The 27,722-nt window shown below is 33.8% G+C and overlaps 6 protein-coding genes across 10 annotated transcripts; 4 read left to right on the plus strand and 2 right to left on the minus strand.

Moving 5' to 3' along the window:
- Positions 1-143: 143 nt before the first annotated feature.
- LOC149727151 (uncharacterized) lies at positions 144-5,768 on the minus strand. Its single transcript, XM_089890519.1, has 13 exons — positions 5,518-5,768; positions 5,123-5,269; positions 4,772-4,911; positions 4,460-4,615; positions 4,072-4,198; positions 3,720-3,912; positions 3,331-3,451; positions 3,099-3,209; positions 2,677-2,796; positions 2,124-2,310; positions 1,723-1,881; positions 1,413-1,522; positions 144-1,209 (listed from the first exon to the last, which is right to left on the minus strand). Exons 1-13 carry the CDS (start codon positions 5,666-5,668, stop codon positions 979-981), a joined length of 1,953 nt encoding a protein of 650 aa, XP_089746645.1. The 5' UTR covers positions 5,669-5,768; the 3' UTR covers positions 144-978.
- Positions 5,769-6,297: 529 nt separating this feature from the next.
- Positions 6,298-8,629, plus strand: LOC149727152 (ubiquitin-conjugating enzyme E2-17 kDa-like). Of its 2 annotated transcripts, none has more exons than XM_089890571.1 (7): positions 6,298-6,397; positions 6,904-6,968; positions 7,168-7,231; positions 7,577-7,608; positions 7,668-7,745; positions 7,798-7,903; positions 8,214-8,629. In XM_089890571.1, the coding sequence occupies exons 2-7, from the start codon at positions 6,945-6,947 to the stop codon at positions 8,351-8,353; spliced, it is 444 nt and encodes a 147-aa protein (XP_089746697.1). In that variant the 5' UTR covers positions 6,298-6,397; positions 6,904-6,944; the 3' UTR covers positions 8,354-8,629. The 2 variants fall into 2 exon arrangements, with proteins under 2 accessions (XP_089746697.1, XP_089746698.1); XM_089890572.1 differs by lacking the exon at positions 6,298-6,397 and adding an exon at positions 6,398-6,578.
- A 394-nt stretch (positions 8,630-9,023) lies between these two features.
- LOC149727153 (ubiquitin-conjugating enzyme E2-17 kDa) lies at positions 9,024-11,249 on the plus strand. 2 transcript variants are annotated; one of them, XM_089890567.1, is made up of 6 exons: positions 9,024-9,221; positions 9,325-9,388; positions 9,817-9,848; positions 10,051-10,128; positions 10,333-10,438; positions 10,621-11,249. In XM_089890567.1, the coding sequence occupies exons 1-6, from the start codon at positions 9,198-9,200 to the stop codon at positions 10,761-10,763; spliced, it is 447 nt and encodes a 148-aa protein (XP_089746693.1). In that variant the 5' UTR covers positions 9,024-9,197; the 3' UTR covers positions 10,764-11,249. The 2 variants fall into 2 exon arrangements, with proteins under 2 accessions (XP_089746693.1, XP_089746695.1); XM_089890569.1 differs by lacking the exon at positions 10,051-10,128.
- A 421-nt stretch (positions 11,250-11,670) lies between these two features.
- Positions 11,671-13,814, plus strand: LOC149727154 (ubiquitin-conjugating enzyme E2-17 kDa-like). Its single transcript, XM_089890570.1, has 6 exons — positions 11,671-11,827; positions 11,910-11,973; positions 12,327-12,358; positions 12,423-12,500; positions 12,914-13,019; positions 13,339-13,814. Exons 1-6 carry the CDS (start codon positions 11,804-11,806, stop codon positions 13,479-13,481), a joined length of 447 nt encoding a protein of 148 aa, XP_089746696.1. The 5' UTR covers positions 11,671-11,803; the 3' UTR covers positions 13,482-13,814.
- Positions 13,815-14,294: 480 nt separating this feature from the next.
- LOC149727155 (caspase-2-like) lies at positions 14,295-17,709 on the minus strand. The gene is made up of 9 exons (XM_089890528.1): positions 17,480-17,709; positions 16,782-17,405; positions 16,411-16,530; positions 16,154-16,261; positions 15,839-16,009; positions 15,526-15,597; positions 15,231-15,398; positions 15,059-15,165; positions 14,295-14,821 (listed from the first exon to the last, which is right to left on the minus strand). The coding sequence occupies exons 1-9, from the start codon at positions 17,636-17,638 to the stop codon at positions 14,755-14,757; spliced, it is 1,596 nt and encodes a 531-aa protein (XP_089746654.1). The 5' UTR covers positions 17,639-17,709; the 3' UTR covers positions 14,295-14,754.
- A 1,472-nt stretch (positions 17,710-19,181) lies between these two features.
- LOC149727156 (maternal embryonic leucine zipper kinase-like) lies at positions 19,182-27,697 on the plus strand. Of its 3 annotated transcripts, none has more exons than XM_089890510.1 (17): positions 19,182-20,027; positions 20,295-20,411; positions 20,720-20,863; positions 21,120-21,262; positions 22,166-22,283; positions 22,561-22,728; positions 22,993-23,079; positions 23,394-23,515; positions 23,658-23,748; positions 23,982-24,154; positions 24,366-24,482; positions 24,716-24,834; positions 25,176-25,251; positions 25,442-25,525; positions 26,168-26,342; positions 26,576-26,679; positions 26,954-27,697. In XM_089890510.1, exons 1-17 carry the CDS (start codon positions 19,878-19,880, stop codon positions 27,171-27,173), a joined length of 2,208 nt encoding a protein of 735 aa, XP_089746636.1. In that variant the 5' UTR covers positions 19,182-19,877; the 3' UTR covers positions 27,174-27,697. The 3 variants fall into 3 exon arrangements, with proteins under 3 accessions (XP_089746636.1, XP_089746637.1, XP_089746639.1); XM_089890511.1 differs by having other exon boundaries at positions 19,183-20,027; positions 25,466-25,525; XM_089890513.1 differs by lacking the exon at positions 25,442-25,525 and having other exon boundaries at positions 19,188-20,027.
- The last annotated feature ends 25 nt before the right edge of the window (positions 27,698-27,722 follow it).

The raw sequence follows: 27,722 nt of genomic DNA on the forward strand, positions 1-27,722 counted from the left end.
ATGATAGAAAGTTCAAATTTATTTTTGCTTGGGTGCGTGTCATTTAACCATTACGTAATACAGTATAAAGAACTTTTGCAAGTTCACAACCAAGCTAAAGATTACCTAAATTACTAATATGTCCCTTTTAAACAAAGTAAAGCTTTGGTGAATTGAAGATTGTAATAGCAAAGACAACACGTTGCGATTACATCATATGGGTACAATGATAAATTTGCTGTGATCTGCAACCAATGCAATTATCAACAAAAATTAACACATCAGATTAACCAAGTAAAAAACCAAACACTATTACACAGTCACTAACAAGAGAAAGCATATTACACAAGCATGGAAAAAAGCGCAAAACTACTGCTGAAACTAAGGGCTTCTATGGGTTAAATAAATTAAAACTTAATTCAAAAATTGCCTTTGCAATGTTAGAGCAAGCTACGTGGTACAGATAACCTTCAGAAGGTAGACAGTGAAAACCTGTGAAAAAAATTATTATTTTTGCAGAAACTATATTAACAGTATCTTTGAGTCTATTTGTATATGCATTACTAAACAGTAGGCAGAATTTTAGAATGAGTGGTAAAGAATACAAAAGCTGTATTGGCAACAGAATAAGAGCGGTGCAGAATATTTGTGTGAGTGAACAAAATATTTGTGTTTCTGTGTTTTGTATGTGTGAAGAGAGTATATGGATTGTGGAAATGAACTTTAAGTAGAAAGTATTTAGCATAAAAGTGAAAAGAAAGAATTAATAAACTGTATTAATAAACTGTATGGATTTAGGGGTACTACACTTTGATGCATTTTGAGTTTAAGTGATTTACAGCAGGTGAAGTATGTGACAAAGCATGTACAGAGCGAATTTAACAACGTATTACACAACAAAGTAGTTCAAGTGAAAAAGGAAGTGGCAACGTTGGTCCAAACTTATTTATATCCAGTGTTAGAAATAAGGCAAGCTATGCTGCAGTGTATGATATGTGATTAATCCTGCATGGTGTAGGCATACTGGCGATTGGATCTACGTCCTCTCCAAATCATAACACCGCAGCTGAGCATTATACCAAGCACAACCATGCCAATTGCCAAGCCAACTGTTTCTCCTGTTGTTAATCCCTTTGCTGCTGGTGGGTTGGGGGTGTCTGGGCATCCTGGGGGTGGGGCTAGAAGCTCCTGGTCAGTTTTAAGGAAGTTGCGCAATGCAGTCAAAGAGATCTGTGTGTTTTCAAATATAGAAATTATTCTAAGTTTGTTTTGAAATATTACAAAATTATGGTGCTGTTGTTGCTACCAAGCATAACATAAAATATGGAGTAGGTCACTATTTTCGTAAAAGAAAATGAAATTTACATTTTTTTAGAAGAAATTATATTAATCACTTAAATATAGCAATTATGATTTAAAATCTATTTACTTACTGGAGAAGCTGTTGTATTAAAGGTGACAATAAAATTATCAGCAACTGCTGCTTTCAGTTTTGACATTGTAGATTCCAAACTAGCTTGTGGGACCATTGTCTCTGAGTCACCTGAAATAAAAAAAAAGGTTTTATTGGACATCATTTATTTAACTAGTTCTAAAATGTTGGCAAGTCAATATACAGCCATGCAGCTTTTGTTGAGCTTAAGTATATAGTACTATGTGCACAAATGAAATTAGGCTTGGTAGCCTTTTTATCCAAGAGACTTCCTGCATAAGAATATAAACACAAGGAAATTAGACAAGCACCTTGTACATCCGGTACACCAAGTAATGTGACCCACACAAACAGTCGCGTCACGTTTTGTGAGTCAGTATCTAGTTCCAATGTGCTGGTGACAAAAACATGAGATGAGATTCGATAGAATGGCAACCCAGCTTGCTTTCCAACTTCCTGGATGATAGCCTCTGTAAAAAGTAATCATTTTGTGGTGAATGGCATATTGACATGAATGGAACCCTGACGTGGCAAGCAATAACAGTCATATTAACATGTTATGTTTTATACATCTCACACCCACTTACGAGTTGCTACATATCTAACTTTATGAGTAATGCCTTGACCAAGGTATTGTAGCAGTTGGCTTTATTCCATATTTACTAAGCTTTTATTTGTAATGTAAAGAACACAAGTTAAACAATTTGCTCACTTTGGAAAGACGGGTAGTTCATAAGGATTTGATGATATTGTTCTCCAGGGAACTTCATGACTACTGTTGTCTTGAGAGATTGATTGTAACACTGTGAAACATCGAATACATTCAAATCATTGATTCCACGACCGGAGTCGTACGCATAAAGATGCTGCTTAACTGTGAGGTTGGTGGTTGCGTTAACCTGGAAAAAAGAATGTTTTGTATGCACATCAAATATTGATCAAGAAATCTTCACCAATAGTTGGTAAAAAGTATATTCAAAGTTTTCTACTAATTTATATCTGCTACCAGGTAATATATCCCACTGAGCTACTGTAATTTTTTTATCTGGCAAATGGCCCAGTGGTTAGTAGGCACATCGTAACCGAAAGATACCAACTTTTGATGCTTGTTAATGCCTTTGCAAGACACAACTGACATTGCTCAAACCTGTTGGTCAATGATGAATCAAAGCATTCAGGGTGTCCCCCACATAAAATAGAATAACTTCAAAAGGGATTTGCTAATTTATGCGAGTGCGACTTTCAATGGATAAATAATATCTTACCTCACTAATTACTGTCTGGTCAATTCCTATGAGTGTACCATGTCCATTCAAGTTAGCTGTGTACATGGTCAAGTAGAGATATTCATTATTGCCAGGGTAGAAAACACCATATGGGGCATTCTAAAAAAATATGAAACAAAGAAATAGTTTAGGGAAAATTAGCGTTTATATTATTAGTGATATATGTGCTTTTGATGTAACAGTAAACACAACAAAAGATAAAAAAAATCTCACACAAAGTTACATATATACATAGTAACTTATAAGCAGGTTTGTGGTGTTTGAAATAGAACAACCGTAGAAGGGCTGTCATTGCCCTGCCACGAGAGGATAGGCCAACCAAGTTACATCAATTCATTAATATATTAAGATATATAGATATAGCATTCTTTATCAGGTAGTGTTTAAACTTAATTCCATACCACTGGTTTAGTGCCAATCCAAATATCAGCTGCAATTCCTTTGTACATTCCAAGACCTCCATATGCAGGTTTAGTAGCATCTACAAATGCCCCCATCTGTTTCAGATGAACCTAAGAAAAAATGTTTACTATAATATTCGCTTTTTGGTAAATAATAGTATCTATATAATATATGTATTTGTAATGTTTGAATTTCAAGAAATATTCATTTTATTGTTGAAAAATCATTTACCAGATGAGAAGTTTTGTTGGCTTCTGCATCTATGTATGATGAATTAATAGGTATGGGGGTGATTTGGCAAACACCTGAGCTGGTTTGATTGAAGGCAAGACCCTGGTTGAAATCATGGACTCTAAAAAGGGGAGAGAAAAATATTGAAATTGAATTGGTTAGAGCGGAGATAATATGGAATATTGGATGTATTGTGATAACACCAGTGTCTAATTGCACACCATGGGAACTGGCTGCATGGACCATATTAGAGTAAATGATGTTGTATGTTAATGATACACTCGTCAAGACTCATTGAATAAACTTGATTTTATGAATGTCGTTACATTTAGGTTTACATTCGAGGTATAGAAGTGGATTAAATTTACTTGTTACAAACTTCTATTTACATTTTGCTGTGGAAAGCAGATTCTCCTTGTCCATACATAAGGTCAACTCTGAAGAAATTATTTATTTTGTCATAATATTCAACAATTTCTGCTGTTCCGATGGTACTAGATGCCAATGAGGTGTACACCTCGAATTTAAGTGTGTGTTGCTCAGAGTAAACCTTGATTTCACTTCTGGGCTTGTCTTTTCTGCCTGAAAAGTAAAACAATTGCAAGGAATAAAGATAATTGTTGGTTTTTTATTATGAAATTTAATGGTTAGGAATTTGAATGGTTCTACGGCAATTTATAAAATGTAACTCACTATGTTTTTAAAAAAAGATAGGTTTAATATATTTAAAAATATTCATACCTTTGCAAATCATTCCAAAGGGTCTTGTAGGAGTCCAGCTATCAGTTGCATTTGATGTGTGATAATCAGAAAACTTGTACACATACGCTTGAGAAGTGGTGGTTCCATTTGGAGCAGTGGTTAAAGCCTGATTGAAGATGTATTGTAAAACTATATATGCAGGGAGTTAAGAGTAGTGGAGTACACTGGCACAGCTAACCTAATGTTTTGAAGATCATGCTATTTAAAAAAAACGAAGAGAAGGGAATCAACAACAAAACAACAGTTGTTAAAATATGCTTATGGATAAAAAGTGTGGGAAAGAATGTCAATTCAAAAGCATGGCTGTTGATCCCAAAATATACATTGCATGATTTTTTAAATTTTTATTCATGAATTACAAACTTACTTGCAAGGTGAGTTTAACAGGTGCTCGTTGCGCAGCTGGCATTGTCCAGTTCTGCATGCTGAAGTAAACATCAACCAAGTACGTGACTGTATTATTTTCAAATGTCAAGCATGTCTGGTAATGGTCAGTAATGATACCATCCACTGTAACATTACCCTGAAACATAAAGATTGTTTTCAAATCCGGTGCAATCGACTATACTGCCTTTTCAAATCCGGTGCAATCGACTATATAGCCTTACATCTATCTTGAAAACAACTCCGTGGGTGTAAAAAGCTTAAGTTACCTAATTAAACCCTTTTTTCTGCTTACCTCATATGTTGAATTGTAACCAGCATTCCAGAAAAAGGAATTCTTCACGCTGTCTGGTCCATTTTCGACTCCAGCACCAAACAGGGACATTTGCTCAATAGTGGAGGTGAGGTTGCTGACATCACATTGCTTTGTAATCTCTGTTTTAACAGGATGTGTACATGTTTTATGTTGTAATTGTAAATGATATGCTACTTAGGTGCTTCATTTTCGTATACAAAGTGATTATGTGCACTAACTAGGACCTACACATACATGCTTCAATCAAGTACAGTATTTCAGTGTACAAAATTGGTTTGTATCTCATAATAAAATACCAACTTGAAACAAGGTTAAAATAAAAATGCATACCGTTCACTTTGAAGGTTTGGTTGTTTTGATAATCATACATCACTTTGTCGGAACTACGTTTTCCATCTTTAATTTGATCAAGGAAAAGGAAAACAGTTCTATTGACATGGTCATAGAATTCCAATCCATCAAGGGTCTTTGATAAGGCTGAAACAATATTAGGTCCATATTAGTAAAGTCCAGTTGTTGTTATTGTTGTTCTATGTATCAAAAATGAATAATCGGTAAAGTATAGGACAAGAACATGGTTGCAAGATTCCAAATATACTGTTTCTGACATCTCCATAGTAAAACAAACAGTATATAAAAAAACGCAATCAAGTAAAAATTAAATGTGTATATATTGAATAATTGATGGACTCCATAACCAAGTATAAGCAACAACAAATACTGACCAGGGACGTTTATCTGTATTTTGTAGCTATACATTTTCTTGTCAAGATCTGGCATTCGCCGCAGGATTTTTCCAGTTATGTTTGGACATTGTCCAACTGCATAAGTTTGAGCAGCGTACGTAAGAACTAACATGAATATTAACATTTCCATAATGCTTAAAGTCTTAGGTTATCCCTATCTCTCTGAATAATAAATAAAATTAGCTAACCTACAGATATGGTAACATTCAACTCATGTCGGTGTTTATAATTAATAAGACAATTCATTAAAGCTGTCTGCTGTGGAATCACATGATGTCACGTGATGAATACTCCCATGATATTACATGCGATTTCATACAAGCTCGTTTTCGCGATGGAAAAATGCTGATTAGAAATTTCATTACAAACTGTTCCATTCACTAAATGTAAAATGAGTTTTGGGCCGCTTAAATGGAAACATCCTGAACAAGGAAACGAAACCACGGGTGCTGCATTCTTCCTCGTTCTTCCGTGTACAATAAACATGCCGATATTTCGTGTCGAGTTTTCATAACGATGCAACTCTTCTAAACAAACGAAAACAGACAATTTAAAACGAATAAGCCGGAAATTACAGAACACCAACCATGTAAGTTTACGAAGAAAAATGTTATAAAATAAAATCTGATCACAATACATTCAAATTTATATTCAAATTTGCAAATTAAACTTCCGAGCAATAAAGTTGAACTTTAAAGTTATAGTTTACGAAACAAATTTACTTTTAATACGTAGTTAACGTACCTACTTTTCTATGTTTACTAGGTATCTATGGTTTTAAACGGGAAGTATATGAAAACGACAACGACTTCTTGTACGTGGATTCACTTGGTGACCGGTTTCTAACCAATAGAAAACAGTAAGTTTGTAATTTATGTTTAATTAATTTTCTATACACAAAATTCTTCAATATTCGATTCAATTCGAACATTCTCCGGCTCCGGGTAAAGGAAGTTTTCTCATATGACGTAATTGCCTAATTCCTGTATAAGTTTGATGTTTACTTAAATGGAATAACGCCTTGGCAAACCTAAAATAAGGCAAGTATGCGACTTGATACTATGTAAAATGTTTTTCATTTATATATGCAGTTGGTGGTTTCTGGCCATGTGTATACTTAGAAGTCTGGCAATTGTTGTGTTTTTGACCTTAAACGACCGACATTTCGTCTGGCATACGGCTAGACATTCCACGGCCGTGGCACAATGTTTAGTGTGCCTGTCTTGACGCTGCTATCATATGTATCTCGGGACAAGACACTTAAACCTTAGTCGATGGACAAACGTTGGTCCTTCAATGATATATAACACTGTCTAGCAATTAAAAGGCAAGATTGTTTGATTTTAATTGCTTTGTTTTGTTCAGAAACCTTTAACCCTGAAGTACCAGCGCACATTTGTTCCATCATGGCATTAAAAAGAATAAACAGGGTATGCATATTTATTATTTACTTTGTCTTATTACTAGTAACTTTATTACTTGGCAAATATGGTAGATTAGAATATTTGATTTGTAATACAAACTGAATTAATATTTTGTGTGCATTAATTTAAGAAAAATTAAAAGTTGTAACTTATTATTATATTCAGACTTGCACGTGCAAACATGTGTCATTATATTTTTCTGTAGGAATTACAAGATTTAAACCGAGAACCCTCATCACAATACACTGCTGGACCTGTTGGGGATGATTGTAAGTTAATATTAAATGACATAATTGTTTCCAGTTGTTTTGAAAAAATAAAATGTGTTTCTGTATAACATACCCAACAATTTACTACTCTTTAAAAAAATATTCTGGGTCCCCAGATTTTAGTTGTAGTAGAACCTTAACTTTTTAGAATAGAAAAAAATCGCAATATCATGTTAAGGTTCATATATTAGAGTATAAGATGTTAAACATTTATCTTTAAGCACAAGAAAAGATCTTCTATATAACATAAGCATAAGTCTCTACCATTTTTAATTTGCTTACTCTTTACAAAAAAGTTTTCTGTTGTCATAATCTTGTTGTTTGATTCTCTTTTATTTTTTTCAGTGTTTCACTGGCAAGCATCCATCATGGGACCAGTAAGTTTATTAAGTGTTTGGTTATTTATACTTTTACTAATTTGTTTGCTTTAATTCAGGACACATCTCCATTTCAAGGTGGTGTGTTTTTTCTTAATGTACATTTCCCTACAGACTACCCGTTTAAGCCACCAAAAGTAAGTTTGTGTTCAAAGTTTAGTAAGATTTGAACAACCATTGTTTTAATAGATATCATTTACAACTAAAATCTACCACCCCAACATAAACGGCAATGGAAGCATCTGTCTTGATATCCTGCGCTCGCAATGGTCGCCAGCATTAACTCTTTCCAAAGGTTAGATGATTTGTCTCACGCTTAATATGGTGTAATATAGAAGTTAGCTTTCAATGTTGTTCATCATATTTAATATTACTACAGCTTTATTCAAAGCTATTGTGTAGGAGGTATCATATGCCATGCAATTTAAAATGGCAGTTCAAAGGGCAAAAAAGGGAGTTGTCTCGACTCTTAATTGTGTTTTCTATTTTAATGGACACAAAACCAGTTAATGGGATTCTTTGTTATTGTTGGTAGTCTCATTGGTAGCTACAGTTGTTAATGTTCCAATAACCTTGATCTAATATCCATATGGTTATTTTTTCAGTTCTCTTGTCCATCAGTTCATTGCTCTGCGACCCAAATCCAGATGACCCTCTTGTACCAGACATTGCACGAATGTATAAAACTGACATTAAAAAGTACAAACAAATTGCCACCGAGTGGACCCAGAAGCATGCTAAATAAAGTCTCTTGTAGAACCTTTTTTTTATGTAAATAAATTCCTCTATCACATATTTTAAATGATTTGATTTAATTGTAAAACATCTGCTAAAAGCAAGATTACTGTAAAGTTGCATTTATTATATAATGCTTTTATTTTTCCAACTGTACCACGTTAATAATTCAAGTTAGAGTTGTTTAGCACTAATCATTGTTAAATTTTGTATCGTTTATGTATTTGCCCAATCAATTCTGTATGATCTTTCTTCTGGTATACAAACAAAATACTCTAGTTTGGAAGCATTGAGTAGTTTATTTAGCAGAGATATAGTTCTGTTTAAATTTATGCCGAATTTAGAGTTATCTGTTACCAAAGAGTATAAACCTAACGGCGACGAAAGAGAATGAAGGAAAGAGATTGAGTAATCTAGTTTTGGTGTTCAACTTTTGTGCGCCCTAAACTTTCTATAGTTTTACGCCTTAGGGAATGTGTATTCTTAACAGAACTTTCAGTAAATCATACCGTATTTGCAGCTTTGGTAGTCTGATATAGCATCACAACGGAAGTTTTATTTTAGAATAAAACACAAAAGCTTGAGTAAACGTCCAAAAAAGCAATGAAATAAACCGCCCCTAATAAATGTCGTACTCGAAAGGTGGCGCAAGGGCGCAAGAGAAACGGAACAACGGTGCTGGATACTTGTGTTTGCAAATGGCAGTATATAGGCGAGGCGGCATGATTGGTTAATACAAGTGTTTCACAGTTCAGTATATAAATCAATTGGTTTGTAGGTATCTTTTTTTAAAACGACACTGCATTGTTTGTGAGGTGAATTAGAAGTTAAAATAAACACACAAAACAATCAGAATGGCACTTAAAAGAATTAATAAGGTAAGTTTTTTACTTCTATCCACAACGTGTTATTACAGTTACTATGATGTGTGTTGTTTCTAAATATGTTTCACCAATTAATTGATTTATGATTTTTTGACAGGAATTAGCCGACATTTCTCGTGACCCACCCGCTCAATGCAGTGCTGGTCCAGTTGGTGACGATTGTAAGTCATTATTCTGCTTTATATGCGATAATAGTTTAACTGCAATTTGAAAATGTGAAAAATTTACAAAATGCGCACAAGAGATGTGCCAGTTTACAAGAGGCACCTAGTGGAATTAATGTTTATCTATGTGTTAAAGATGCTGATAATGTACCCCTTGTGATAAAGATAATGAATGTAACATTATGAATTTGTATAGATTCACATTCACAATACAACAACATTTCACACAAGTCATAAATTGCGTTTTCAATGAACACAATTCATACAACCACAACAGTTTCCCCTTGTTTTAATAATTCGGCTACCTACACTTAATTTGTGGTTTTAACATTTTACAACAATGACAATGGACATATGTGCGCTATGAATAATTAGGTTAATTAGGTCATTTGACACTAATGAGCTTACCATGCATTTTTCCTTAGTGTTCCAGTGGCAAGCAACTATAATGGGCCCTGTAAGTATCTATATTCATTATAAGTAACCCTATATTTATTTTTAGTTCTTAATGTTTTATTCTAAACTATTTTGTGTGAAAAATGAAAATATTGCTACATGTGCAGCAAGCCAGCAACTATTGTTTTGGTGTTGGAAGGATTTATTTAAACACTTAGTAGAAATGGTACACAAATTTTACTTAATACACCATTTACTTTTAGAGTGATTCCCCATACCAAGGGGGTGTTTTCTTCTTGTCAATTCATTTTCCAACCGACTATCCATTTAAGCCACCAAAAGTGAGTGTTAACTAAAATAATCTTCTTAATAAAACATAAACTCTTTATGTTTTGTATCATTGTGTCATGTTTATTTTGGGAGACTCTATCATTAAATCAAACTAATTTTTTTAGCAAGATAACGAAAATAATTACCTAAAATGTCATACCAAACCTTTACTGGCACTACATATTGTTGTGTTAACCTTTGGAGCTTTTTTTCAGGTCGCATTTTCAACTAAAATTTATCATCCGAACATAAACAGCAACGGAAGCATCTGTCTTGATATTTTGCGTTCACAGTGGTCACCGGCTCTAACAGTGGCTAAAGGTTAAGCATTTTTCTATAAAAAATATACTAATACAGTCTACTACCGTTTTAACATATGAGTTAAAAAGGTACTGCAATAACATAGAGGGACTAATTTTTTTTCTATTTAGATTAAAGTGTGATTTTAAATTTGTAAATCTTTCGAATGCTGTATTTTTATTTCCATACTTGTATCTTTTTAGTTCTTTTATCAATCTGTTCTTTGCTTTGTGATCCCAACCCTGATGACCCATTGGTGCCAGATATTGCAAGGGTGTTTAAGAACGACCGAAGCAAATATAATGATTTGGCAAGGGAATGGACCAGAAAGTATGCTACAAACTAACACATAAAATGTAATCAGTACAGTGTCTGTCTGTTTTAGTTCTCTTAGCTTGGCGATTTGCATTTTAAACATAATTAGTATTTGAATGTAGAAGCGTTTGTCCAAAATATCAGTAAAACTAACAGTTCATCTTAGCTGTCCACCATCTTGTATTTTCTGAGCACTGATGCAGGAGTTGCCAATTATATTATATGATGAGTAATTTTTCTTGACAGTTTTGAACTCTAATTCAAATTGTAACTTCTACTATTTGACAGAAGTTTTCATTAAACTTCTGCTGTGAATAAAAATTGACTTTTGTTTCTTTCTGACAGAAGTTTTCTTGTTTATTTATTGGCTTTGTATAACATGTTTTTCTGCCAAGTTTAAATTGCATGTTAATTTTAACGTAGCCATCGGTTTGGGCTGCTTCAATTCTCATTCTTCTTCCCATACTGTCGTGTTCAGAATATTGGAATTGTGAATTTAAACATAACCTTGAAATGACATGTGTTCTCCAAATTATTTTTTTAAGAGGTTAGATTAGTAGATAGAGTCAGAGATTCAGCTTACATTAGCGGTTTGTACTTCAGGTATTTTAGAAAAAGTATTTAGAAAAATCCGCGCAAACATGTATAACTACTAAAATAGAAGAAGTGTAAGCGTGTTGATTAGTTTGGTGGTGTTTCGCCACAGAAAAGTCGTAACAAAGAGCTCGGGGTGGCGTAATTTGTATGCGTAACAAGGTCGTCGTTTGATGGCGTAAGCATTACATAAAACTTATGTTAAAGGAAGTTCCAGAGGAACTTTCTCGTTTACGTATGACTGTGCAACTCTTTCTCATCAAAACTAACGGGACGTGTATAAAAATACATTGTCTTCTTGATCGTATTTTGTTAAGGTTGAAGTTCGTAACATGAGTTTTACTGTTTAAAATACGTGGAATATTTATGTTAGTGTGTTTCGTAAACTTTCGTAAGTGTTAAAAAAAACGGTTTTATTAACAGAAACAGAGGATTCTAGGGAATCTATAGGAAAAGAATTGATATATATATATTAAAATGGCTTTAAAACGAATCACAAAGGTAATAATATTTAATTTTATTCGAAAATGACAAATTAAGTTGGCTAACGAAATGTGTTTTTGTTAAATGTTTGCTTTTTTAGGAGCTTCAGGACTTAAATCGCGACCCACCATCACACTGTAGTGCGGGCCCTGTTGGTGAAGACTGTAAGAAGTTAATATATTTTCACTAATGTTAAATTTATGTCATTTTCACAATTTTGTGTCAAATTTATATCATTTTCAAGTGAGTTTTGTCAAGTTGTGTAAATGGGTTAATTATAAAAACAAACATATTTAATCATGATACAAGACACAGTACTAGTAAAGAATCTTGTTGACATTACAGATTTTACAATACATTAGGTGATAGGGCTTTGGGAGTAAGATTCGGTACTAGCACTTAAGTCACATATGGTCAGGTCTGAGATGTACCTCAACAACCATGCTGTTTGGTTCTACCCGTTATCAAATCTTTCTTTTATAATAAAATTTACTTATTTTAAACTATTATTTCACAGATTTTCATTGGCAAGCCACAATTACCGGTCCAGTAAGTGCTTGTGTAATAACTACCTTTGGCAAAGTTTGGTTAATCTTTAACCTTTTTTTCCTAGTGTGAGACTCCATTTTCAGGAGGGGTATTTTTTCTTAGCATACACTTTCCTACAGATTATCCATTTAAACCACCAAAGGTAAGTTTTAAAACAGTGTAACCCAACTACCCAGGTTCCAGGTTAAAATATTTGCTTTTTGTATGGCGGGACATTTTTACAATTTTATACAGAATTCTGATTGAAATATGTTTTTGAGCAAATTTCTGCTATCTTTGTTGCTAATTCATAAGATTGATTACAAACGACCTGGGATTTTTTTTCCCCGAATTGTAAAGGTTTAAAAAAAAGATTTTCTTATATAAGCCAGGTCCAGCTGTGGACGGGACATTTTTGAGGTAGTGCTCACATCTATTTGTGAGTCTTGCCTAGACCATCTGTCAAATAAAGAGATTAATCCCGTGATCTAGTTGTTCATTGGTATTATTAACTTTAAATAAACAATGTTTTGCCCAAAATGGCGCCTGGTTTAATATTCTATATCTTTTGTATAGGTTTCCTTTATAACTAAAATCTATCACCCCAACATAAATGCAAATGGAAGCATTTGTCTTGATATCCTGCGCTCACAATGGTCACCAGCTTTAACAGTAGCCAAAGGTTGGTATGTCATACATACATACTTTAAGGGTGCTTTTTGGCATCACTTTTTTTTATTTGGTTGTGTTTTATTACTTTCTTTGTATTTATCATATAATAGCATCGGTTAGAGCTCTTTTCAAAAGCATAATGGTAAAATGATTATTTCAGGTTTTGTAAAATTTTAACACAAAAAAAGATAGTCAACTATAAGAAAAATGAAAAAATTATAGTGCTTTATAGCCTATAGAAAAAATTAGATGACTAACTTTTTTTTTCAGACTAGTTTTAAAACTCACTAATATGGTTTATTTAACAGTTGATATTATTTTTGTTATAGTACTGCTTTCAATAAGTTCACTTTTGAGTGACCCTAATCCTGATGACCCACTAGTACCAGAAATAGCCAAGTTGTATAAAACAGACCGAGCGAAATATTGTAAAACTGCACAAGAATGGACAAGACGTTACTGTGTGGAGTAAAACATCAGTCCGAAGTTAATTGCAAGTGCAAAATTTTGTTTTTGACTATGTGATGTTGTTTTGTACATATAGTAATATAGACTTACCAGTCTTTCAATGAATTTAACTTAATCTGTTTACCCTTAAGTGTGATAATGTCAAAAACGTTTGTAAATCCTTTGAATGCATGTAGTGTGATTTAGTGCTGGTGATGACATTTCGCACACACCTAAAAATAATCCAACTGTCGCATTTACTCAACCCTTAATACTCGCTTATCTAAATTTCTGAAAATTGCCCAGCTTTGTTACATCCATGTAGGTTGGTTCTGTATACAATGTACCCAAAACTTTATACCTGTGTTGTTCTTTTATGTTTGGAAAATGCAGGAACAGTGTCATGGCATTAGCTCAGACTGCATGCCTCATAACAGGAAGATAGTAGTCAAATCTTGCTGCTACCATTGTTATCAGTCTATCAATGGACAGATACAAGAGATAGATTAGTGGTCAGAACTTGCTATGGAACAAATCTGCTTGTATGGTGTTCTAAAGGATTTTCACGATACAAGCTTTTACTAAGGACTAAAGTAAGCAACAGTTTGAACAGGAAATGTGTGGGTTTTTGAGCAAAATTTGACTACAACAAATCCAACTGTGAGTTTGTTTGTTTTCTAATCCCACATGTTGGCAAGAAGTTTTGTATAATAGGCTCTTGGTGGAACAATTAGTTATTACTTGAACTTGCTCGTCTGGTAAAAAATCTTTTTTATACCCCCCTGTTTTATGTGCCTGTTTCTTTGGGAAGTCATAAATAGAATAATATAGTTACTGGTTGCAAATACTTTTTCACATTTTATTGAACTACGCATTTAAAATAACAGGATATGGTTCACAATGTCCACAAGTTTTACATTTCAGTTCATTCAAGTAACATTTCAGTTTTGAGAACGTTTCTGGCAGTGTTCAAATTTGGAATGGGCAGCAAAAATGATGATTGTTGAGTTTAGCGGGCAAGATGTGTAAATATGTACAGCTGTGGTTTGTAGATTGTTTGAAGAGACACCATACCAGTAGGAAATTTTGTTTCAGCAATATCAGTTGCATATGAAATAAGAAGTTTCAACCAAAATATAAAAACAGGTTTTTTTTTGTATAAAATGCTGAGTCCAGTTTCAGTAGACTTAAAATCTGGTAAAAAGTTTGAGACTTATATATAAATACAGAGGGGAGTTTTATGGGTTTAAAAACGTAAGCTTCATATAAAAATACAAAAATGTTGAAGGCTACTCAGATTATATCCCAGGAAAGAAGTAAAGCTTTTTGGATAGGCTGGACTTGAATTCAGGCATCACTTTGCACCTACAGGGAAAAATATGTTGGAATAGTCATTTAGCCCAGTTGTTTCCCAATAATATATATAATACTTTTATCATAGCAATCAGAAATTGCACAAAACGTTACTAGAAAAACAATATGAATAAAGCAATTGATTGTCCTGAAACAGAGTAAAGTCGATAAAAGGCGTTCAAATCTTTTAGTCCCAGCCATTCAAACAAGGGAACAAACAACAGAATATAAGAAATCATTTCAACTAACCTATGATAAACAGAACCAGGACACCAACCCTCCTTGTGTTTAAGTATGTTGTTGACTTTGGTCATCATGTCAAGCAAATCTGTGTCGCATGCATGTCTTGCCAACACCTACAAACACGAGTTACAAGATTGGTTTAAATTTAAAACTTAATTAGAAAAGTAGAGATACTAACCCTGACAAAGGCTTGAATATACCAACTCCCGTGTTTAGTGTTCCTCATGGCAGCAAAGCCTTTCATGGTAGCTTGACCAATCAGCATGTCGGACTTTTGAGGCAGCTTGTTCCTAATATGGTCATTGGATGAAGAAGTAGATGTGTTGTCAACATCACCTACTGGGGCCTAAATGAGATAAAGAATGCTGTTACCGATAATTTAACAATTTTTAATCTTTTCACTCCATATGTTATACACTTCTATACAGGTAAACTCAAGGACAATCTTTCAGAACAGGAATTTAAGTGTTTACCTGTACAGGACCATCCACTTCATCCACTCCCATATCATATTCATCGCCTTGGCAAGCTTGAAAGAGAAAGATCTGCAAAACAGTAACTCAGATTAAAAGCATACGAATGTATGATGCAGAGAGAATATTTAAATAACGGTTTTATTAATACTTTGTGAACTAAGAAGTTCACACACACGTCACACAGAAACAGATTATCTGGTAAAAAACATCAATTGAATATAACATTTTATTGCCGTTTGGCTAGCTGTTTACGTATACAGTATATAAGCATGGTACCAACAACAGCAAAACCAGTTCACATTCCTACTACCTTTGGTTTCTTCTGAAGTGAGTGGCAATTTTGGTTTGAGAAAAAGTTCACCACAGTGTCAATGGCAACAGATACTCCGTCACTACCATAGAAACAACCTGCATCTCCATGACTCATTGCTGCCACTAGTGAGCAACTATTGTCATAGTGCTCTTCCAGCTCGGCAAATGTCTAATTATTAAGATTCAATAAATTATATATGCGATTGCCTAAATATGAATTGTGCATTTAGGCAGTAAACATTAACATGAAAATGTGATCAGAAAACAAAAAAATGAGAGAGATGCATTTCAGACACATGATGTTCAACCATACCTGTAAGGTTGAAACTATTTGTTCAGCAGTTCCATTGATTAAGACATAACATTGAAAACCAATCTGTTGCAAAACAAGTTCCAATCTGACACGGTCTTTTTCACTTCCCTGCATAATTAAATGTTTCGTTTCACTGTGTTTTTACCTCTTAAACATGGTGATTAGTTAGATAGGGTTTTTTAAACAGAAGGCTAGTTAGTGGTCCATAGATGGAACTTTATAATTTAATATCATACTTCAGAAGATCCCTCTCTTACCTCTCTGTTTAACAAGTCACTTTCCGGGTGAAATTTCTCAACAGAAATAATCAAGGCTGCTCCCTTTGGTCTGCCTGTCATTGTCATTCGGTAACAGTCCGTCATGTGTTGCATAAGATGCTGGAAATGATGAAAAGTAATTGCTTACAAATTAAATTATAGTAACCAATCCATAGGTAAGCCATTAAACATCTTGATATTCAGAAGGCATGAGTAATTATGTATAAAAGTAATCAACTTTTTTGACCTTATTGTTTGCATTAGTAATAATTTTTACTAAATGCTTGACAGAAAATTTCCCTGTTTATTCTAGCTTTGGTCCCTGTAATCTTACTTTAAATATCTTGTTTACTAAACAAGTTATGTAATACCTGGTGTGTGGATTTGCGAACTGTTAAATCTGATACTGTTGGTCCGTCAAAAAGGTCCATGCCCTGGTGCAAATTTATTTGGTACGATGTAGCAGCTTTGGTGGATGTTGGGCTTTGCACAGTGTTGATATGATTGATGGCAGTGTTAGATTGTGTGCGGACATCGGACCTTGAAAACAATGAGTGTACTGAAGCAGTGGAACGGATGTTGCTTAGTGAATCTGTAGGAGATGGTGCATCATCCATTTGCTCTATATAAGATGAGGATTCACGATTTCTTTTAGGTGGTGTTCCCTGATTTGCATAGATGACCTGAGAGGATGCAATAGATGTAGAGCTTTGATCAGTGTTCTCCATTGGCCTTCGGCGGGATAGTGGTGCTGATGTTCCACTGGTACCAGGAAGATTGGGGTTCGCTGTTGCAATGCTTTCAAAGCGGAAAATAGAAGCTGAGAGTTCAGGTCCTCCCGAACCGTCATTTGCGTTGCTTTCATTTGGTTGTGACACACTCCGTGCAGGATCCATCAATTCAGCCAAATGAGATTGGTCACTGTTTATCAGTGCAATACGAAAAGCATTAAAAGCATTAGGACCACGTCCTGGCAGCAGGTTTAAAAACTCAACCTGAAAAAAAAAAAATAAATAAATTAACATTTTTACTAAACATAATGCAATTGTATTAGCAAAAGATGTCTTACATTTTTTTTGAAATCCCTTTGATGCGAAAGAACTCTATCAGCAAGGATGTCATTAAATATTCCCTCTCCAATTAATTCTTGCAGCAATTCATCAACAACTAATTCCTTGCAGAGTGTGTGGCGATTGGTTCTCAATTTCTCTTTATGAGTGCTCAACATTATGAAAATGTCATCTAAAGCATAATAAGAAGAAGCCTATGATGAACCAATCTGAATAAAAATAAAGAAAGTTTAATTATCCTGAAACAAACATATAATACTCAGTTTGTGAGCAACCATAAGGAAACTACTACTAACACTTAACGTATAACACGCCACAAAGGTTGCCGCAATCGCACACACATCGAGAATCGAACCTAGTATCCTTAGGTTGCAATGCAAGCGCCTTTACCACTCAGCCACGCCATCTCATGTTATTTGTGACAAAAGTATATAAATCTAATGGTTTTACAAATTTTGTTTATTAAATTTTACCGGTAACTATAGTATTTCAATTAAACCGCGTAAACAAACCAAGTTCAAAAACGGAACTGATGTGCCTGACGGACCAAGGTTACCCGAATACTTAGTACAGTATAGATTTAAAAATACTGATGCCATTTTCGATACATTCGAGCGACTACAAAAACGTAGCTTCATCTATCCAGACGCCTTGCTGCATTATGTTCAATATACAACATAAGCGTAAAATAATAAGACTTCGGCTAGACCGTATGTTGTTATGCCATTTGGTACAAATTCTCCGGCGCCGTGGTATAGTGGTTAGCGCGCCTGCCTGTAACCCAGAGGCAATGGATTCAAGGCTTGACGCTGCTACCATTGTGGGCGTATATGTCCTTGGGCAAGACACTTAACGGCAATTGCTCCAACCCAGTGGTCACTAATGGGTTGTCTAAATTATCAGCCATACATAAAAAAATCCCCAAAAAATAATCACCCACAAAGTAACATAGGCTACATGGTAACTCGTAAGCTGGCACGAAGTAATAAACCCGTGAGATAAAAAAATAAACTTAAAAAGCGAAGCGTAATAGCCAGAGTCCGTATATAAACACTGTAGTATCATCCACGTAACTAAGCTAATTGAGAGGATATTTATAAAGTTCCCACTACCACGTTAAAAATAACATAACTATCCAATAAAGAATAAAGTGACTCACTTATCAAAATAGAACGCAATATCACGACAGCAAGTATAAAACTTTAACCGCGCCTCATACAAATCATTCCTATAATTTAAGAATTACAAATGGCAACTAGTTTAGCCACGTTGCGTTCCCATGTGAATACTTTTGATGCAATTGAAAGAGATAACATTACGTCAATTCGACCCGCGTGATCATTGCATACGTATTTACTGTTTATATGCGTCTTTAATTCGAGCATGACGCTGCGTGTATAGGAAGTAAAAGCGACAGTGTAAGCAGTTTTAATTGAGCATAAATATATATAGCTAACATTGTATAGCGTGTTGGTTTATCTTACAAAGTTTAAGTGTTCTCTATTTAGATAACTATAGTCGTTTACATAAACAGTTGTAGTCATTCATCCATTAAAGTCAAATTCTGACCAAGCGTGAGATACATGTAGGCCTTTCGTTGATGTACAATCGACAATTTATAGAGTGGGCAGATACATTATAAACAGTGTGTATGTACTGTGTAGCCTATTAAATAAGTATTTTTGCTTCTATTTAGGTTTTAGAACGCCTCGCATGTAGTGTGTCACTGATTGTAACACATTTACAAAAAGGTGACTATTACCAATCACTAAATTAAGTGATAAGAATGGTATGTAATTTAACAGATAGCGTAAAATCTCCAATTAAGGCAACAGCAGTGAGCTTCCCCTTCAATTTTATAACAGCGAAAGTTGTTGTGTCTCATGAGTCATGACGCACTGTCGCGATTCCGTTACGTCACAGTCGTCTCTATCCGCAATGAACCAAATCGAGCGCGGATTCGAAAACACGTTCCACTCGATTGGAGATTTATTTACAGATGTTTTGAGCTTAGGACAGTGCTGTACGGGTTTAGTATCTAGTTATTCCCTTTCCAGTTATATAAGGTGTAGTATTAGCCACTACTATAAAAGTAAAATGAAAGATTTTGATTTTATTGCGATGTTAATTACTGTATTCGTTATATATTTTGATTGTGGATGTTCAGGATGTATAGAATACTTGCTAAGTTTATAAACTTGCTATTTTTTTCTTACAAAGACAACATATGGATAAGTAGATTTATATATGTATATATATATATTATGCAGAGTGTACGCCATTGATGTTATGTTTGTTTAGTTTGACATTACTATTTTTACTGAATTCATATATGAAATAGGCTACTAAAAAAATATCAGTTTTGTAATTGTTTGTAAGTAGCTCTTGGGAACAAAAATGGTGGTGGAAGAGTACAGCGAGGTTGCTCGCCATTATCGGATTAAAGAAACAGTTGGGTCTGGTGGTTTCGCTAAAGTGAAGAGAGCTGTACACCTGCCTACTGGGGAGATAGTTGCCATCAAGATTATGGACAAAGCTGCATTAGGGGTAAATTTTATTAAACCTAAACATGGCAGCGTATACGTTTACATAGAACACAATTGTCTTTATTTTCAAACATTTTGGTTTAATACTTAAACCATCATTAGTGGTGTTAGAATCATGATACGTTTATATAAAAAGTAACCGCAAATAATGTTAATCCACCTATATATTATTATATATATATATATAATACTTTTCATACAACAGTTTTCTGTTCATATTACATTGGTGTTTCAATATATTTAACTTATAATATGTTTTGTATTTCAGAGCGACTTACCAAGAGTAAAAACTGAAATCGAAGCGATGAAAAATCTGCATCATCATCATATTTGTCGATTATACCAAGTTATAGAGACATCAAGAAAAATATTTATGATTTTGGAGGTATTTATATCCTCTAAAGCTGTTTTATCCTTTATGAATTTTGTTTTAGTGCTACAACCTTCTCTTTCTATTTAGTAAGGCATATGTATCATAAGAAAAGTATAATGTGTCAATGACATGTGTTAATTAGTGTTTTTTTGTTATTTAATATTTAAGTTTTTCCATTTATTTAATGATAGTCTTCCTATTAGTGAGTATGATTTTTTACATCACTATAGATTCAAGATACTATTCCTAAATTGAGTTATGAAAAACCAGTAGCCTAGTCAGCGAAAATTTCTAGTTATATTAAACTCCGTTATTCACAGTATTGTTCTGGAGGTGAATTGTTTGATTACATTGTTCAACGTGATCGACTGAGTGAAGGTGAATCAAGAACCTTCTTTCGCCAAATCGTGTCTGCTGTTGCGTACATGCATAATCTTGGTTATGCACATCGGGATCTTAAACCAGTGGGTGACACTTGTACGACTGTAAAATTTGAATCTTAATAATACAGATGGCTTGTTGATGGTCTGCTAGGTGTAGCAACCACACTCTTTTTCACTGATTATTGTTTTAATATCGTTTTCAAAATCATTTTTTCTTGAAAATTAGATATATATATATAATAGAAATATTGTATATATATATATTTCTTTTGGTTTGCTTTGCTAGATCAATGTTGTTTTTCATAACCTAAATGATTAATGTTGTTATTTTTGCCAGGAAAACCTGTTAATAGATGATGAACAAAATTTAAAGTTGATTGACTTTGGTTTGTGTGCGAAACCTAAAGGAGGAATGAGCGATCATCTTTATACTTGCTGTGGAAGTCCTGCTTATGCTGCTCCCGAACTCATAGCTGGAAAGTAAGGACTTATATTTTAACTCAACCAACCTTAGTGATGCTCTAATGTGTCTGTCTCTTGTTGTGTCTCAAAATTAGTGATGCTCTAATGTGTCTGTCTCTTGTTTTTATGTTTATTAATGTATTCTTTTTGAGTTTTTGGGTGAAGTCCTTGTTGGAGGAGCTAGTAATTAGCTCAGAGTTGACCCATTAACCTAACACGCAAATTAGTAGATTACTTAAATGTATAAGTATAAATGAAAGACTGCCACCTATTTATCCTGCCATAGCAAGTCTGTTTCTCATTGGCCAAATTAATATTTTTACACTAAACTATTTTTTTGTGACTGGGATTTAACTTCTTAGTATGATTCTGAGGGAGTAACTGTTGAAAAAATGTTAAATTTTAGTGGTAAGAATCATCATTGACATTAAATGACTGCTGTTGCATGCAGATTATCAGGAAACATAAGTACGTACAAAGGCAGTTTCTTCATTACATGTAGTTCTCCGTAATTTTGCAACACATTTATGTCAAATGATGTCATACTGCTCGTTGTGATTGAAAAATGACATATGTGTTGCGTCAAATTTTAATTTGTTGACGTTTTCTTAAGAAATAAAATATATATATAAATAAACAAATGTAACATGGTAATATATACTCACTGTTAAAACTAAATGTTCTCCAAATTATCAGCCGTATAATTAGTTTTAATTGGTAAATGGTAAGAATACTGGCTTGTTTATTTACAATAGAATGAACACTAGCAAAACTCATGTTTAATTTTTTGTTACCAATATATTTTTTTTTAATATATATATATATATATATATATATTTATATATATATATATTCAAATGCAATGAAATACAACACTTTCATTGGCATTTAATAATTCCAATATCTTCTGTTTGTATTTAGATCATACATGGGTAGTGAGGCAGACTTATGGAGCATGGGTGTATTGCTATATGCTTTACTTAATGGCTTCCTTCCTTTTGATGATGATAACATTGGGATGCTGTACAGGAAAATAAAGGTATTTTTAAGTTGTCTACATTATTTTATTCTATATGGGTGAGATCCTTCAGCAATACATGATATGGGTCATGAAATTTAGGCCAGAGTTGGCTCATTACGTTGTTAATTTGCTACAAAAGTACACATAAACGCAATCCTTTTTTATTTAAAATTTGCTGTCTCTCAGAATACATGCTTTATTTTTGCATTGTAATACATACAGTGTATATTTTTTTAAATTTCACCGATGTACTTGAAATCCTAAGGTTAAATAATTCGATTGATTTGAATTTCAGGCGGGAAAATATGACACTCCTGATTGGCTGAGCCACGACAGCCTTATTCTGCTCAAGCAACTACTTCAAGTTGATCCAAAACGCCGAATCACTGTTGACAAATTGCTGAATCATAGTTGGATAACCAATGATATTGGAGTGCCTGTGGAGTGGCATTCAAAACATCAGGTACCTTGGTTGGGCATTGTATGTGTACTTGATATTCAAATATCATTAATTATGTGGGTTTTAAGATGTCTGGTAAATCTTTTATAGCACAGTGTGTATAAAGCCACAATATCAAGGTTTTGCCTATAAATTAATAACCTGATTTTAAGCTACAAAATATTCCCAAATTTTTCACATAAATTTTCTCCATGAATTTGAATTTTTCACATGTTGAACAACAAAAAAAATTTAAATTTTTTATATGAATTTTCACATGATTTACAGATGTCAGTATTGGATGAAGATGTCGTGACAGAGATGAGTGTTCACAGGAAAGTATCACGTGAAACCATGAAAGCTGAACTTGAAAAGGTTGGTTGCTTATGCTGTTGTTTAATTACTTCCATACCAATATCTGTATTTACCTCAAGTTGCAATTTTTATTTTTTAATTACATAACTTAAAGGCGTGAATGTCTGCTTCTTCTACACTATGAACTATTGTTTCACTGCTCTAACCAGAATTTTCTAAAAAAATTTGCTCACACTATTTTAAATCTCTTGAAAATTTCCTTGACCTTTCAGTCAATAGTATACTTTATGTACATGCAATTTGTTGTGTGAAATTCTCAGTGACCCCCAGTTTGGGAATCCTTGCATTAGACTATGGTATATTCCTCTTTACAGTGGAACTACGATTACCTCACTGCTGCTTACTTCCTCCTCCTGAAGAAAAAGACCTCCGGAAGACCTGTTCGACTTCAGATGACTTTAGACTCACAACCCCACCCAGTGGTTGCTGTAACGAGGTGACATTTTCTACTTTTTGTCAAAACTAGTTTTCTTAAAACGAAAAAAAATTACCTTTATCTTATTACTTTTTTGTCTCATTAAAAAATTTATTTCCGTTTAAAATTTTACCTCCATTTAAAAAAAAAAAATTTTTAACAGAGGGCCCGACCAAGGTAAAGCTCGTACCCCCCGACCTGGGAAGAAAACAAGGCAACCATTGTCAAGAAACCATAGAGATAATGTGTCTAAGGTACACTAACCTTTACCTGGTTTGCAACTTCTTGTGGTGTTAACTTAACTTTGAAAAACATTGATTGTACCCTAGACACAGACTCAAATGGACAAATAATAGATTTGCTAGATGTAGTTGTATGTATGTTTTACGTCACAGTTAAAACTCGTTTGCCTAGTTTTGTCAATTACAATTTTCGCAGCACTTAATCCATTCCCGAAATTGTTCATATTTTATATTTCTATTACCAGTCCTTATATGGACCTCCACCCTCCGAACCAATGAGTCGGAAAAATTATTATCGTCGTGACAGCGACGGTGACACACTAGATGGTGATGTTTGGTCACTAGAGGCGCTGGAAGACCAGAATGGGGAACAAAGCTCAAGGCTCGTGATGGAACAATCACCTTGTACTAGTAGAAGGTAATTTTTTGTTTATTCTTGTAAAACCAGAAATAGTTTTATTTAAAAAAAATGTCATTTGTAAAAAGGGTAGAACTTGAGGACATAAAAAATAAGTGGCTGTTGGTGCAACATAGGTTTAACATTAATTTTAAAAGTAGTTTGGATTGCATGCTACTTTTATGCACCTATGCCTACTGCTAACTTTAGTTAATATTTCTTTTTTATACAGACGAACAAAATCAGTTGATGATAGTTTAAAGGAAAACTTCCTAACCCCTCAACTTCCTAAAAGACTTCAGGGAGTTGCAACTGCTATTGCAACACCTTCAGTAATAATTAACAGAAAGTAAGCCAGAAAATATTTTAACCTGGTGAACTTACTACCAAAGTTATATGGTTTAAATTAAAGCATTACTGTTGTCTAATTATTTTTATAATTATACAATTTGCTTTTGCACTTCATATTATATAGTTATATTCTATGCAAAACAGTGATGTCTAAATTTATAGTTACATGTTATGCAACTTGTCTAACTACAAAAACAAATTAAATTTTTTTTGACCAAAGCATTATTTTAGAACCGCTTTTCGAACAAGTGACAATACTTCAATACAAACTAACACGGTCGATCGTAGACGAACAAAACGATCAAAAACTCCTCCAGTTTCATCAATGTCACCTCCTCAGTGGAACAACGGTAAGACCAGTATTCTGTGAAATATATTTAGTCAATCGAGTTCATTTTATTCTGTGTGGTTGAGGTTCTGCAGTAGCAGGCCTTGGGGCCTAAGATTTAGGCCATAGTTGGGCCATTACCACAACACCCAAGGTGCTACAACTTATTGTTCACCTTGGGTTTAAAGTAATTACCATTAAATAACTATCTTGCCCAAGACACATACACTGACAATGGTTTCAGTACTAGTTTTGCGGTTCCTTATATTAAGCAAACAAACTATTTGATATTCATTACATTTTGGTAGTCCAGTTGCGTACTTTTCTTGTTGCAAATAAATTAGTTTTATTTCTTGATTACAGAGGACTATAGAAAGTCATTAAATATAGAGATGGCAAACTTTGATCTTCAAGCAAATCCTTTGAGCCCAGACAGAAAGTGAGTCGGTTGTTTTGTTTAAAATTTCGTTTTTCTATTTTCTTTACTAATATACCAATTACTTGAGCTTTAATAAAAAATCTTAGGTATTTATGTTTATACATACTTATATTTCTAAAATTTATTATTTAAAAAAAATCTCTAAAATGCATTGGTGTCACTAATTAAAACCAATTGAAATTAAAATCAGGGTAAAAATTGAATCTTTGCCCAGTGTTGCGGGGCGCTGTCCTCCCTCGCCTTTGAAACTGATTAACAAACTTACGCGACACAGGTTTGTCTTTTGATCCGGCAACACTGCTTGAATGCCCATTTTTATCATGAGTTGGTTTTTATCTCATTTTCCTTCTCTTTTGTGACTTGCAGACTGTAGAAGTTGATTGCTTTTATGAATGTCAAATACAATGCATGGTGTTTATACTGCTTGTTGCTTAAACATTTAAGCTTCAATTTTTGATAGTGTGTATGGAAAGAATATTTATGAATATCCTAAGTTACTGCTTTTTCAATTTTAAGTTATCTCTTTTGTGGTTGATGAAGCTGCTTAACGTTTAGTGTTTTTGCATTGGTTTAAAACAACTTTATATGTGGATTGTCACGCAGCATTTTTAAAGTGACGTAACTTTATGATATTCTGACTTTCTGTCTTAAGTTTTTACAACAGACAACACACTTAAACTTACAATACAAGGTCTATTCAAAACCGAGAAATATATTGCTAATAGACCACACAAACATAGAACCCAAGATTCCCAACCCCCACACAAACAATAGCCCCTTAGTTTAAAATATAAACAAAGCACAATTGTGACATAGACTCCACTATAAACTTTTAGACTTTTATTCACTTTTGATTTCTGTTTTTCTTTTTTTCCCATATTCTCTTCAATTTTAAATAAATCCTTTTTGCCTTTAGATGCAAATCAGTGGATGATGCTCTTCACACGGCTCACTTTGAACCTCTTACTCCGAGCAAACAGAAGAAGAATCGGATGTTTGGAAGTTTTGAGCGAGGGTTGGACAAAATGAAGATGATCCTCACTCCAGGAAGGAAGAGGTTGGGATCTGATGCGGGGCCTAGGAAGATGAAAGTAAGGATAAATAGTATTGCTACGTGACATATTATACTTGTATTTTGGCTTTTGTGGCAAAAATTTTGCTGACCAACGTTTTGTCGCAACATGACCCTCGTTTTTTTTTTTAAGACGGACTGAATAGAACGTTGAAACATTGTTTAGTAAAAATGATAATAATTGTTAGAAATGCTAATGAGCTGTTTAAATATTCCATTTTTAACTTTATATATTCATTACTCTATTTCCAGGCCTCTTATAACATGTCCAACATTAATCGATGTGATCCTGGATTGCTACTGCATGAGCTGAAAAGGATTGTTCCAACAAAACATATGGAGTTTAAAGAGAATGGGTTAGTTTAACTTACAATAACAACTTTTATTGCATGTTTTTCTGCAATAACATAAATTTTAAACAATGAAAATTATATAATACTTGGCTGTAGTACATAGCAGTTTTATATTAATAGTATTTTTAGATTTTTATTCTGAATTATTTCCTTTCTAACAGAGTAGTACGAAAGATTTGACTACATAATCATTACTCAAGGCCATGCTTTTGTCCGAATTAAGAATAATTGCTAACTTTATATATGCCTTTTTATGCAATTAGTATCATCTTTGTAGGTATGTGATACGTTGCCAAACAAAAGATGATTTTGGGAAAGTTGTTCTTGATTTTGAGCTTGAGGTGTGTCATGTGATCGGCCGCTCGTCATTTTCGGGGTCAGGGGTCGGCACAGAGCTGTGTGGAGTTCGTCGGAAGCGACTTAAGGGAGATGCCTTTGTTTATAAGAGAGTGTGTGAAGGCATACTTGCTGATGTAGATGCCACCACCTTTTTATAAAAATTGCTACAGCTTTATGTGCGTATATTCCTCTGCTTTTACTACATATCAACAACACTTTTGTCCCAGCGTCTAAATTTTATGAAGTAACCATATTATTGGAAAGAAATCAAACATATTTCTATCTGGAGTACAATTTCGAGGGGTTACACTTTTGACTATGCATTCCAACTAATAACAGTAGTTTCTATGAACTAATACATTAATGTATATTTCCTTTTTCCGAACTATTATAAGCTCCGAATAGAAAAAAATTGCCGCGCATAAATTCACTGGCCACTGAATTGAACTTTTCAGCAAGCACAATCATTTCATTCTTATTTCTTAAACTGTTTACCGTATTCCACACTTTTTCATCTAAAGTTCTGGTAATTTCAACTTGCGCCTTACACAGTTGTCCCGTAGCAAAAATAATGTATTGTTTAATGGCGTAGTTCAAAAACTGAGGTGTAATGAGTTTGTGCTTTGTACTTGTTTATAGCTGCTTTAAAATTAATCTTGTTAAAATAAAGAAGAAATTGTTACGTGTGGATTTGAAATTTTAAATGT

This window comes from Ciona robusta, chromosome 12 (assembly GCF_009617815.1).
Source record: "Ciona robusta chromosome 12, ASM961781v2".
NCBI lineage: Eukaryota > Metazoa > Chordata > Ascidiacea > Phlebobranchia > Cionidae > Ciona > Ciona robusta.

Coding starts and splice junctions, on each gene's coding strand:
- LOC149727151 (XM_089890519.1), bottom strand. CDS start 5,668: ATGGAAATGTTAATATTCATGTTAGTTCTTACGTACGCTGCTCAAACT. Junction 3,452..3,719: donor TCTGCTTTCCACAGCAAAAT/GTAAATAGAAGT, acceptor TCCCCTTTTTAG/AGTCCATGATTTCAACCAGG. Junction 2,797..3,098: donor GGATTGGCACTAAACCAGTG/GTATGGAATTAA, acceptor ATATTTTTTTAG/AATGCCCCATATGGTGTTTT.
- LOC149727152 (XM_089890571.1), top strand. CDS start 6,945: ATGGCATTAAAAAGAATAAACAGG. Junction 6,969..7,167: donor CATTAAAAAGAATAAACAGG/GTATGCATATTT, acceptor ATTTTTCTGTAG/GAATTACAAGATTTAAACCG. Junction 7,232..7,576: donor TGGACCTGTTGGGGATGATT/GTAAGTTAATAT, acceptor TATTTTTTTCAG/TGTTTCACTGGCAAGCATCC.
- LOC149727153 (XM_089890567.1), top strand. CDS start 9,198: ATGGCACTTAAAAGAATTAATAAG. Junction 9,222..9,324: donor CACTTAAAAGAATTAATAAG/GTAAGTTTTTTA, acceptor ATTTTTTGACAG/GAATTAGCCGACATTTCTCG. Junction 9,849..10,050: donor AAGCAACTATAATGGGCCCT/GTAAGTATCTAT, acceptor ATTTACTTTTAG/AGTGATTCCCCATACCAAGG.
- LOC149727154 (XM_089890570.1), top strand. CDS start 11,804: ATGGCTTTAAAACGAATCACAAAG. Junction 11,828..11,909: donor CTTTAAAACGAATCACAAAG/GTAATAATATTT, acceptor TTGCTTTTTTAG/GAGCTTCAGGACTTAAATCG. Junction 11,974..12,326: donor GGGCCCTGTTGGTGAAGACT/GTAAGAAGTTAA, acceptor ATTATTTCACAG/ATTTTCATTGGCAAGCCACA.
- LOC149727155 (XM_089890528.1), bottom strand. CDS start 17,638: ATGTTGAGCACTCATAAAGAGAAATTGAGAACCAATCGCCACACACTC. Junction 15,166..15,230: donor ATATTCAAGCCTTTGTCAGG/GTTAGTATCTCT, acceptor TCGTGTTTGTAG/GTGTTGGCAAGACATGCATG. Junction 14,822..15,058: donor CCTGGTTCTGTTTATCATAG/GTTAGTTGAAAT, acceptor TTTTCCCTGTAG/GTGCAAAGTGATGCCTGAAT.
- LOC149727156 (XM_089890510.1), top strand. CDS start 19,878: ATGGTGGTGGAAGAGTACAGCGAGGTTGCTCGCCATTATCGGATTAAA. Junction 20,028..20,294: donor TGGACAAAGCTGCATTAGGG/GTAAATTTTATT, acceptor TTTGTATTTCAG/AGCGACTTACCAAGAGTAAA. Junction 20,864..21,119: donor CACATCGGGATCTTAAACCA/GTGGGTGACACT, acceptor TATTTTTGCCAG/GAAAACCTGTTAATAGATGA.